Genomic DNA, 13,061 nt, shown 5'->3' on the forward strand with positions numbered 1-13,061 from the left:
AAGTCGTGCCGCCCGTAGTGTGAACCGAGCCTAAGTGTCAATTGTTTACATTCCATTTGTAAACAAAACAACTAGGGATTCTCTTCATTTATAGACACTTATCCTAGATGAGGGTTTGGAGTAAATGCTTACAGGGACAGGGGACTCCACGCTAAAAAAAAACAGCATGGGATTCCTCCCAAAATCCATGCCAGAACCTTTATCTGAACATGCAGTTGGCTGGAAAGGAAAGGGGGCAGTAAGCTTGCACCTGAACCATACCAGGCCACATGCCCTCAACTTGGGGAAGATATCTTGCCAGGCGAGACCCTCCTGGCAAAGCACCCTGGCCTTCTCTTGATGAAGACAAGAGTCTCTTCCCCCACCACAAACCCTTACAACCACCAAGCCAGGGTTGTGGGGAAATCTGGAAACCCCTTTAAATAAAGCGTCCCAAAGATACTGCCCCTAAATGTGAAAAAGTAAGGGGTACATAGTACCCCGGTTACTCATTCACAAAAGAAAAATGAAACATAAAATAATAAACTGACACATTTTACTTTTTTTCATATATATATATATATATATATAAAAATATACAGGGCCGGACTGGCCTACCGGGATACCGGGAAATCTCCCAGTGGGCGGGCTGCCTGGCTGCCCCTGGGGCCGCTGTGAGGGCAGCGGCACCTGAAAAAAATATGGCTGTGGGGCCAGCCAACATGCAACTGCGCACACGCCAGCTGACCTCCCCTGTCATCCCCTCCGCAGCCTCTGACCTCCCCTGTCGTCCCCTCCGCAGCCTCTGACCTCCTGTTGATTATGGGCCCTAGCATTTGGGGGAATGGTGCTCTCTGTGAGCTGTATGCCTGGGGATCCTGGGGTTGGTGTTACTTTGGATTCAGCTCCATGTCCCCCCAAAAACACACAGACTCTGGGAACCCTTTATATGCCATATTAGAATGGTGACTGATTTATACCGTTGGGACTCGTTGGCTGTAGTAATATTGCTGCTAAATGTATTACTTCCTCCTGCAACCAGAGGTTTTGGTTTGGTGGGTGAGCAAACACCCCACTTAGTTTGGCTTAATCATAAGTTTACCTTGTTAGCATATGAACACACATTGACATAGAAGTTATGTTTTATCTATTGGTACAACATAGTATGTAACAGTTGTGGTTTATATTTCATTTAGTAGTAGCTGATGTTTTGTCATGCTGGCAGTCCAGCTTGATTTGCTGACTTAATATGTGCTCAACAATGACATTTCATAAATACCGTATTTATCGGCGTATAACACGCACATTCATTTTAAGAGGGGAGTTTCAGGAAAAAAACTTAAATTTTAAATAAGGAACTTTGCCCATCTGCAGCCTCACCAGTCCACATCAATGCAGCCGCCTCACCATTGTCATCAGTGCAGCCTGATCGATGCCCATCTGCAGCCTAGAGGGGACAGGGAGGGGGGCGGGACGAGCGTTGACAGATTACATACAGTGAGAATCTCCTATGATAGACAGAACAGTGGTCCAATGGCGGCCCAGGAGACGGGACTTCCTATTACAGAGGCCGCCAAGTAAACAGGAGATTCTCATTGTATGTAATCTGACGGCGCTTGTCCCGCCCCACTCCCTGTCACCTTCGAGGCAGCTAAAATTGAAGTATTGGCGTATAACACGCACGCACTATTTGCACCCAATTTTCATGGTGAAAAAGTGAGTGTTATACGCCAATAAATACAGTAAGTACAGAAATAACAAACAAAATTATATACTGTACGTTGTTTAAAGTAATTGTAATTTTGATGTTTTTTCAAACAGGTTCCTGAATATATTTATCCGAAAGACTCCATACCAGAATACACCTCAATCCTAGTTCCAAATGTTGACAATGTTCGTACAGATTTCTTAATGCACACCATTATGAAACAAGGAAAAGCAGTTTTACTGATAGGTGAGCAGGGCACAGCAAAGACAGTTATGATCAAGGTGAGTAAATACAATTTATTGTGGTGAATTTTGGCACAGTAACCATTCTTGTAGGGAACATGAAGAACTGCTAAAACATAGAATTATTCTGCTACAACCTATACATTCCCTTTGTTTTGTGCTTCATGCCGTGCATTACCCTTGTATCTACACAAAAAAAAAATAGTATAAATCAAATTAAAATATGCACAAAAGGAAAAAAAATAAAATCATCTTGGAAAATAAACATAGGACATACAACTCTTTTCTAGAATTTTATCAGTTAAATACCTGTAATATTTAGTTAGTTAAAGCAGCATGTATCATACACAGTTGCCTTTTTATTTAATTAAATACTGTTTTCACACTTTTTATCTTTTTTTGCATCTCAGTGCTGCTGATATCCTTACAACCTCTTTGCATCCACGTTTTCTCTACATACATGCACTCCAGTGATGGCATTTATTGGGGAGGGGGGTTGTTGGTTCCTGAAGGTAGCTGCAGTAGTCTGTGTATATTGAAATGGCCATTTGTAGTCTACATTAGAAACCTGAATTAAAGGGTGTCAACGTAAGAGCACAATTGGGAAACAGGGACAAAGCCTTGTTATCCCATAACACGAAGTTCCTGAACAAGGACCTTCACAGCAGGATCACCAGGTATTGTAATGAAAGCTTCCGATTAAAAAAAATATCAATAACAACTTTTGAAATGACATTAACATATTAAAGTGTGTCCAAATCCAAAATCAATTTTTCAATATATTGACTGTTCAGTTGGGCCTTTCAGATCTGTGCATACCAAAAGCAGACCTGATTGGCAGCCCAACAATCGACTAAAGGATTGCACATGGTCATGGTAAACCTGGAACAGGAAGCACTGTCACTTTCAGTATCTCAAGTCAAGAAAATATTTGCTTAAAAAATATTTATACAGTGAGGCAGGATGCTAAACATACAGAAAAATGGAAATTTGAGTTCACATATACTTTAAACCTGTAATAAGATTTCAGTGATTGGGATTACATCTACTTTTAGACCCCTTTCACACTGGGGTGGTTTGCAGGTGCTATTGCGCTAAAAATAGCGCCTGCAAACCGACATGAAACAGCCGCTGCTGTGTCTCCAGTGTGAAAGGGCCGAGGCCTTTCACACTGGAGCGGTGCGCTAGCAGGACGGGAAAAAAAGTCCAGCTAGCAGCATCTTTGGGGTGGTGAAGGAGCGGTGTATACACTGCTCCTTCACCGCTGCTGCCCATTGAAATCAATGGGGTAGCGCGGCTATACCGCCGGCAAAGCGCCTCTGCAGAGGAGCTTTGTGGTGTTTTTTAACCCTTTCTCAGCCACTAGCGGGGGTAAAACCGCCCCGCTAGCGGCTGAAGACCACTGGTAAAACGACAGTAAAACGCTGCTAATAATAGCGGCACTTTATCGCCGACGCACCTCCCGCCCCAGTGTGAAAGGGGCCTAAGACAAGCCATGGATGAATCGATTGTATTTCCTTCCAGAAAGTGTTGATGGCGGAATGCCTCCCACAACACTATTCAGCAGAATACAATGATTACTGCTAGCAGTTATAGCTGCTGGCAGTAATCGCATGTACAAAGATTTGATAGGCTGGTAGGACCCAAGTCAATTGGGTACAATCAGCCTGCCCATACATGGATTGAAATTTGGCTGGTCCCTGCTGAACCAGCCAAATTTCGATCCATGTATGGCCAGCTTAACTCTATAGTATGATGTGGCCTTTGTCTATCCACATTGATGCACGTCAAATCATTTAAACAATGCATTGCTGTACAGTGTAGTGTACCTACATTTTTTTTCTCTTTCATTTTAATTATGCTATATTGTGTTGAATTTATAACATGAAACAAATTCCCTTTTCACCTGCAGACAGAGTAAATATATATATATATAACTACACTGTACATGTTGTTTTCCTATTTTACCTTAAGATGTAGTTGGTACGTTTTTATTATAGTTCCCTATATGATATGTTATTGTGGCTCTGTTAGTTGTTATCTTGGGTAAACCAACTTCCTTTTGGATTTAGTATTTATCATTTATAACCAACTGGCATTACTCCCATTTAGGCATTTGTCTTGCAGCATAAATTAAAAGTTTTACTTGAAACAAACTGCTGCTGTTGGAGCCTGGCACAAAAAGTGCTTGGAATCAATCCATAGCATTGTGATACTCCAACAATATATCTGAAAACCATCTGGCATAAATTTGTTTCTGGGGGAAAGAGATGTCAGTTAACTAGTCCTGCTTCACTTTATTAACCTCCTTCTTTGCTTGAAGATATGCCAAACCTTAACCACTTCTATACCAGGCACTTTCTCCCTTCCTGCCCGGGACAATTTTTAGCTTTCAGCGTTGTCGCACTTTGAATGACAAATGCGCGGTCATGCAACACTGTACCCAAACTAAATTTTTATCATTTTCTTCCCACAAATAGAGCTTTCTTTTGGTGGTATTTGATCACCTCTGCGTTTTTTAATTTTTGCGCTATAAACGGAAAAAGACCAACAATTTAAAAAAAACTGATGGGCACTGATAGGTGGCACAGACGGCAATGATCGGTGTCACTGACGGCAATGATCGGTGTCACTGACGGCAATGATCGGTGTCACTGACGGCAATGATCGGTGTCACTGACGGCAATGATCGGTGTCACTGACGGCAATGATCGGTGTCACTGACGGCAATGATAGGCGGCACTGATAGGCGGGACTTATTGGCACTGATAGGTGACACTGAATAGGCAGCACTGATGAGGAGCTACTGGCAGGCATTACTGAGTGGCTCTGATTGGCACTTCAATGGGGCACTGACAGGCATTACTGATGGGGCACTGATTGGCACTTTTTTGGGCAATGATTGGCACATTTGTGGCCACTGATCGGCACTTTTATGGGCACGGACAGGCATTTATTATGGGGACAGGCTGGCAGGTGTTGGCACTGATTGACAGCTGATAGGCGCCTTTTGATAAGGGCTGTGCTGATAATCAGCACAGACCCCCCACTCTGACAGGGAGAGCCGCCGATCAGCTCTCCCTGTCAGCGTGAACCGAGGAAATTCATTTACCAACACTTCCTGGTTCACGCGATTATCAGCTGTGATTGGTCACAGCTGATCACCTGGTAAGATGCCTCTGTCAGAGGCTTCATACCTCGATTGGAGTTGCGTTGTGTGTCAGACTGACATACAGAACCTCCGTTCGCCGCGTTGCGCACCCCTGTTATCCTTTGCCGCCGTCATTCTGCTATATGGCGGGCGGCAAGTGGTTAAACAGGACTTGATAATAATTCTCAGATGGCTTTGTTTTTAAATGTTATTGCTGTATAACCTGTAGAGATTATACCAATGCAATGGGCATTTATATTCTTTCTTATAACTCTTCACTTGTTTGTGTCTTCTTAAAGGGCTACATGAGTAAATATGACCCAGAATTTCATATCACCAAGTCATTGAACTTCTCTTCTGCAACCCTTCCCAACATGTACCAGAGGAGTATTGAAAGTTATATTGACAAAAGGATGGGAACAACATATGGCCCTCCAGCAGGAAAGAAAATGACAGTTTTTATTGATGATATCAATATGCCCGTGATTAATGAGTGGGGCGATCAGGTAAGAAATATACTGTAGTAATTTAGTAAGACATCCTTATTTGGTTAAGTGTTTTGACTTTTTGTTATTTGAAAAACGTGTTAATACTAACAGAACAGTAAGCAACCAATTAAGGGAAACCATATGGGGTAACACAAAAATTAATCTAAAAATAGCAGTATAGTTAGATACAAGGAATAAGTTAGACCCTTAGGCTATAAAATCTAAATGGTGGTAACCAGCATAGAGAGGGTCCTAAACACATCATGAGTCCAAGGAAGTTCACATTAGAATACATAAGTGGAACTGGGGTCAGATGAGGGTAAATATGCAACAATTAGGCAAGTACTGTCCATGACCATGAAAAAATGGGTAGGGGGGATGAAAAAGAGAAGAGAAAGGAAGAGGGCACCAAGGCTGGATATGTCAATGAGGCTCATAATTTCTGAATTTGGCAGAATTCATATAACAATGGCAGGATGCATTACATTTTGTAAATTAATTTCAACCATTACACTCATGTTGCATCAAATGGTAGAGAAGGTTGTTTCCAGAATAGAGAAAATGCACATAGGGAATGATTCACTAAACTTTTCTGGGATTTCAGGCCCATAGACACATAAAAATATTCAGAGAACCTAAGATATCAGTCAGCTTTTAACGTGATGTATGAAATGAAAGTAATAATCTTGGCCTTTCGATGGGCTTAAAATATATGGCTGTGACTTCCAAGCTGTCCTTCAACATAGATGAGATATGGTAAGGTATTTTTTTTGCAGTCGAGAAATTGTCTTTACCGCATAACTAAGATTTTATAAGTGTTATTCTTAACGTCCCTGGCGGTATTCCCGAGTGTGGCTCGGGGTGAATTTTCATTACAAAAAGCCACACTCGGGATTGTATAGCAGGATCCAGGCAAAGTTACTTATCTTGTCCCCAGGATCCTGCAATGTCTCCCCGCTGTGTCCACGGGCTGTGTCCTCCACTCGATTCATCACAGTGCCAGGCTCTGTTCCCTGCTAGCATTGTGACGCACAGGGATGGAGCACGGCACCAAATTCAAAATGTTAAAAACACACAATACATACAGTACACTGTAATCTTACAGATTACATTACTGTATCAAATTATTTCACCTCCCTTTTGTCCCTAGTGCTTTGTTCAGTGTCCTGCATGCAGTTTTATATTATTTATACTGTTCTTTCTGCCTAGAAACTGGAGATTTCCATAGCAACCAAAAAGTGTCCCTTTACGTCAAAAGTGGTTTTAGACCAGCTAGAAAACAGCGATAATAAATTAGAATCACTTGCAGAATTGAGCGATAGTGATTTGTGGAGAAATTCGTCATCAAACACTCATTGATTTGATTACATTATTGAATAAATTTTATTATTATTATATTATTATTTGTTATAATTATTTATAGTTATTTATTATATTATAACCCGGGATGTCTGCTAGACTCTTGTTTGGACAGATTTAAGTGTGTTATAACTAAGAATTACAGGCCTACAATATAAATCTGCAAATTTCCATGCAAAACATTGTACCGCTTTGAGCATCAAAAATCTGACATAATCATACCGCCAGGGAGGTTAAAGAGATTACAAATGAAGGTCTATTGTGCATTTTCCCACACATTAGCCCAATCTTGCAGAGACATAATTCATGTAGTTGTGTTAGTAAGGAAGCCCAAGGGTTGAAGGTACCATAGCCCAAAGGCAATAGAGGAAATAGATAAGACAATTCAAGAGAAAGAAACAGTTTTAACGGTTAAAATTTGAGTAAATATAATGCTATAACTTAACCAAAGGAATATTAATGGGCAAATCTAATTCACCAAGGGTTTGATGGATATTGTTTGAAATTCAGCTGACCTGAACTAAGAGGTGAATCCTGTTGAAGTCTAAAAGGGGCAAATTCTGTTGTTGAATGCTGGCATTTTTAGAGCTAATAGGCAAACTACTATTACAAAAATGCACGGTATGCTGACTACTGCCATGCGGGACATGTAACAATACAAAAAATGAAAATAAATGCTGTACAGTGGGAAGAGGGCAATTTCAAGAAGCTTTGAGAGCAACATTACAAATACACTAATCCATTAACATGTTTGGGGATGCCTTAAAGCTGTATGCGGTAGTCCAGAACAGTACAATTTTTATGAACCATCTCAGCTTACATTGGCAAAGCATATTTGACTGTGGAATAGATTTTATTTTATTTTTTACAAGTAGCTTGGCTTATATACAGCAGCAATACCCCAATCTGATTAATTTCGGTTTCAAAAAGAATGCTTTTTTTTAGGTAGTGTTTAGCAGTGACACATGCTTTTTCATCAAACAGTAATAGACCCACTCTGACCAACAGATATTAATTGACCCGTAGCTCCCTATGCTTGTCCCTGTTCTTGCTGATGCAAAGCTGTCCTGCTGCTAGGCAATTTCTATCAAGCTCTCAAAGTTTGGTCAATGATTTTATTTTCTGTTATCACCTACTGTTACTTTGTTTTGTTACCTGGTACACTAAAAAGGAATAAGTACAGTAGTTCACTGTGATTGAGAATTTCTCTTAAAACTTTTAACAGCAAACATTTCCTGGATATTATATTGGCGATATCCCATTAGAAATAGAGGCTTTTCTGTTTCTCTGGGAACCAGAAAAAGAAGAAGCTTGCTTGAAAACTTGGGGGAGAGGGAGGTTGGTGAAGCTGATTCCTAAATTTCAGAATGTAGCTGTGTTTAGAAACCTTTTCTAAAAGCAGCTGGACTGCAAAGTAATCATGTTATTCTTACATAACCATTAGCAACGTTTAGTTGCAGACAGTTTAGCTGTGTCCAGGGTTGACTATCTGCAACTAAACACGCATTGCAGCGCATTTAGCAGCAGAGAATGATGCATGTACCATTTTTTTCCTTGTTGGTAGTCTTTCTCATGTTGGTTCTCATACATCCTCATGTTGACATTCATTCTTTGCAGGCGTGGCCTAACAATAGTTTATAAGCTGTCAAAGGTAGACAATCTATGGGGGTTTGCCAAAACGTTTCTGCATTTTTTTTAACTCTAATATATATATAAAAGTACGGAAACTTTTTCAAGACCCCTTGCAGTAAATTTGTAACCGTTATCGGATAGGTTCTGATTTCCTCATACACCAGGACAAAATATCCCCTAGTTAGATACTGAGATGTTAGGGGATGTACCTGTCACGGAACGTCCCACACTCCGCTTGAGTGCTTCCGTCATATACCACTTCCTCCCAATCTGTATACAGATATCAGATATTCCGACCTCTCTGAGCACAAAACAAGGCGACACTTGCTTGTTGCTAACATGAACTCACTTTATTTAGAATCAAAATTACAAGACTTTATATGCCGTTGGAACCTCCTCTAACAATACAACTGTAACCTAATTAACCTAATTAACCTAATTAAAATGAGCTAATTAACTAATCCTTTATACAGCTTAGGTGACTGAGACATGACCTATTGCCCAGACTGAGTTAATTATCACAGGACATTTTCTCACAATAGCAGCAGCTCCAATAGGAGTCGTCCCGTCTCCTACATTGTATAGAGGACAATGTGATCAGCTCATTCAATTAACATAAACACAGGTAGTTGGAGTTGATGACACCAGCATCTCCTCACAAGATGTGTCCCAACAGTATGAATCAGTCTTATCAGCAGGGGGCTGCTGGAGGAAACCCCCCTCCCTCTTCAGGGACACAAATCCCAGATGACCACAGCAAGGAGTCCCCAACAGAATCAAACAACATACAATATATACATATATACACGACTGAGTCTGATCAGTACAGTTCAGACTGGATTTCTAATTCACCTCACAAAGAGTATTGTTCCATTGAAAATCCAGGGCCCATAATCAAAAGGCAAGAGGCTTGCATTCAGTCCTCTCCAACAGCCTCTGTCCCGGCTAGGTCTGTCACATTTCTCCCCTTTCAGCAGGAGACTAACACAGGAGGAGACCCCAGACGGGTTGACTCCGAAGTTAGTCCATAGTTCCAGTCCTCTACTGCCTGTACCCACACAGTACCCCAAACAAATTGTTCCAAACAGAGTATTACTCACCCAGCCAACCTCTGCCTCTCTTAGAGAACATGCCCACCGCTGAGGAGAGGCCTGCACTGGCCCTTCTCCCTGGAGTCCTTTCTGCCGCTGGAGAGAAGACAGGGGGACTGGGCTCACTCCATAATGCTGTTGGGGATCTGGGCTGACTGCCCAGCATCCCTGGGGTATACAGGTGGGGACTGAAGCCTCATCCACCGACACCAGATCAAGCTACAGTTGTGAGGTGATGACTGCATTCTCTCCTTGGATCCTGATCTGCAGCTCGCGATAGACTGCCACCTCCTCAACTTGGGCCTCCACAATTGCTGCAGGTGTGGGGCAGAGGTCTTGGACCCTCTGTCCGGTTGCCAGCACTTCTGCTGGGGATTTGCTAGGTGGTTCCTCCTCTACAGAAACGTCTATCAAATCCTCAGTCTCTGGAATTGCTAAAAGTGTGGGACAAAGGTCTTGGACCCTCTGTTCAGTTACCAGATCTTCAGCTGGAGAAGTTTGTTGTAACTCCATAGATGCTGCTGGCAGAAAATCACATGTCCCTGTCAGTGTTGTGGGAGAAAGGCCGACTACATCTTCTCTCAAGAAGGCCGAAGCCACTGTTGGTGCTGGGCAGAGCACAGTGAACTTTGGCCCTGATAGCAGCTCTTCTGCTGGAGGCTCATCAGGTTGTTCTTCCTCAGCAGAAAAGTCTATCAAATCCCATGTCTCTGCAACTGATGTCTGGGGATATAGGTTCACCATCTCCTGTCCATGGAACCCAGAAGATGCTATCATTTCTGGGCAGAGGTTAGCAGAGCTCTGCCCTGTTGTCAGCACTTCAGGTTTGGGGACGGCAGTCTCCGGATTTTCCACTGCAGATTCTCTGGCATGCTGCTGGACAGGCACATTCCTCCATCCAAGATCATCCCATGCAGAAACAGGATCATCAAGGTCAGTCAGCACTTGCTGCATCCGCCATAAGACCTCCGCCTCCATAGCTGCGGGGGCAGGTTGGCAAAGCACACTATTGCTCTGCCACATTGCCGACTCTTCAGCCAGGATTTCAGGGTTGTCAGCTGGTATTTCCTGATAGTCCCAGGCAAAGGGAGCCCAGCCCTGGCCCTGAGCAATGTCTAGCAGCCATCTGTAGGCGATCTCTAGCTCCCATTCCTGAACGGCCAGAAACTCCAAATCTTCCTGTGCCAAGTGCACTTCCGAAATGTTCAGTAGCCCTTCTCTGAAATCCATGATTTCGTCCAACCGCCACTCCAAATCACTCCCAAAGTTAGAGTCCCCTGTCAGCTTCACATACAACAGTCCCAGGCCACCGTAGCTCAAGCCTTCCATTGGGCTGTCATCCGCTATCCAGGGACATGCTTGGGATACATGCCACCGGAGGGCTCTGTAGCTCTCATCCAGCTTTATCTCTGCCCAGACCAGCCTGCTTAATTCAGCTGTCTGCTTCTTGTGCGGTTTTTCTCCCAAAAACCGCACCCGCAGTCCGTACTGCGACCAGTACCTTTCCTCGATGGAGGGGAGAACTTTTCCCTGGTGTCGCTGCTCACGGGCTAGCGCTTCTTTCCAGAGTTTGCAGCGAATAGAATCACACCATCCCAGGAGGACCTGCTCTGATACTGGTCCTCTGTGCTGTATCTGCATCTCTCGCAACCTCCTTCTGAATTCCTGTTCCATGGCGGCTGGTATCTGTACCTCTCCTCTCCTCTCCTGCTATCTGGACCTTGGATCCAGATGGAAGTTTGGATGTCCCAGACTGCAGGAAGCTTTCCCGCTGCTTGCCACCAATGTCACGGAACGTCCCACACTCCGCTTGAGTGCTTCCGTCATATACCACTTCCTCCCAGTCTGTATACAGATATCAGATATTCCAACCTCTCTGAGCACAAAACAAGGCGACACTTGCTTGTTGCTAACATGAACTCACTTTATTTAGAATCAAAATTACAAGACTTTATATGCTGTTGGAACCTCCTCTAACAATACAACTGTAACCTAATTAACCTAATTAACATGAGCTAATTAACTAATCCTTTATACAGCCTAGGTGACTGAGACATGACCTATTGCCCAGACTGAGTTAATTATCACAGGACATTTTCTCACAATAGCAGCAGCTCCAATAGGAGTCGTCCCGTCTCCTACATTGTATAGAGGACAATGTGATCAGCTCATTCAAATAACATAAACACAGGTAGTTGGAGTTGATGACACCAGCATCTCCTCACAGGATGTGTCCCAACAGTATGAATCAGTCTTATCAGCAGGGGGCTGCTGGAGGAATCCCCCTCCCTCTTCAGGGACACAAATCCCAGATGACCACAGCAAGGAGTCCCCAACAGAATCAAACAACATACAATATATACATATATACACGACTAAGTCTGATCAGTACAGTTCAGACTGGATTTCTAATTCACCTCACAAAGAGTATTGTTCCATTGAAAATCCAGGGCCCATAATCAAAAGGCAAGAGGCTTGCATTCAGTCCTCTCCAACAGCCTCTGTCCCAGCTAGGTCTGTCACAGTACCCATCTTCATTTGCCTCTCCATTCACCTCAGGGCTGGTTCACACCAGAACACAGTGTGGGAAAGGTGGGTTCTGTGTGTGTTTCCCACACTGCAGCTTACTGCACTGCCCTTGCTATCTGCACGTGGGTGCCAATTAATTAATAATGGCACCCTATACTCAGATTACAATGCAGTGTGTTTGTGGGCATCAAATTGCATTAGAACTGCAGTACCATGCAGTTTGGTACTGTGCATTTTTAAAAGTAGTGCCATGCATATAAACCAGCCCTCAAACTTCTTCTCCTCTCAAGCAGACATACAATGGTAAACACCAGCTTTGCTCTGCATGCCATTTCAGTTACACAGCTCTATCTTCTTGCTCCAGAAAACGACCAACAAAGTGGAAGAGGAGGTGCCTGGGGTATAACATCCCCTCAAGAATTGTGTATTGAGAAAAAAAGCCTGAAAAAGCTGATGCACCTAAACTTACAAACCGCAGATTAATTGGCGCTTAGCTGCTGTCAGATGCAAATGTCTGTGTGAATGTAGTCTAAAGAAATTTGGAACACAAGGATCAAGAGCATAACTATCAAAGCTCTTCTCAGTGTCTCCCTCCCCTATTTGTTCAGTGAGAACAACTGGTCTGTTAGCCTCCCTGGTGGTAATACACTAGAAATTGCATTGCAATATCCTGGGAAAGTTACTTACCTTGTCCCCAGGATCCTGCGATGTCCTCCCGCTGTATCCGCGGACTGTGTCCTCCGCTTGATCTATCACAGTGCCAGGCTTCGTTCCCTGCGAGCGTTGCAACGCACGGAGACAGAGCCCGGGGGGCAAATTCAAAAAGTGAAAAAAAATAATACAGTACACTGTAATCCTACAGATTACATTACTGTATCAAAT

The 13,061-nt window shown here is 43.1% G+C and overlaps 1 protein-coding gene across 1 annotated transcript in view; it reads left to right on the forward strand.

Annotated features, from left to right (window-relative positions):
- LOC141144794 (dynein axonemal heavy chain 5-like) overlaps positions 1 to 13,061 on the forward strand; it is a 454,887-nt gene that overhangs the window by 209,078 nt on the left and 232,748 nt on the right. Inside the window, exons 51-52 of the mRNA XM_073630823.1 lie at positions 1,801 to 1,968; positions 5,380 to 5,586. Coding sequence (XP_073486924.1) covers positions 1,801 to 1,968; positions 5,380 to 5,586 — 375 coding nt within the window. The remainder of the gene's footprint in view (positions 1 to 1,800; positions 1,969 to 5,379; positions 5,587 to 13,061) is intronic.

Source organism: Aquarana catesbeiana, linkage group LG05 (genome assembly GCF_042186555.1).
Source record: "Aquarana catesbeiana isolate 2022-GZ linkage group LG05, ASM4218655v1, whole genome shotgun sequence".
In the NCBI taxonomy this organism is placed as follows: domain Eukaryota; kingdom Metazoa; phylum Chordata; class Amphibia; order Anura; family Ranidae; genus Aquarana; species Aquarana catesbeiana.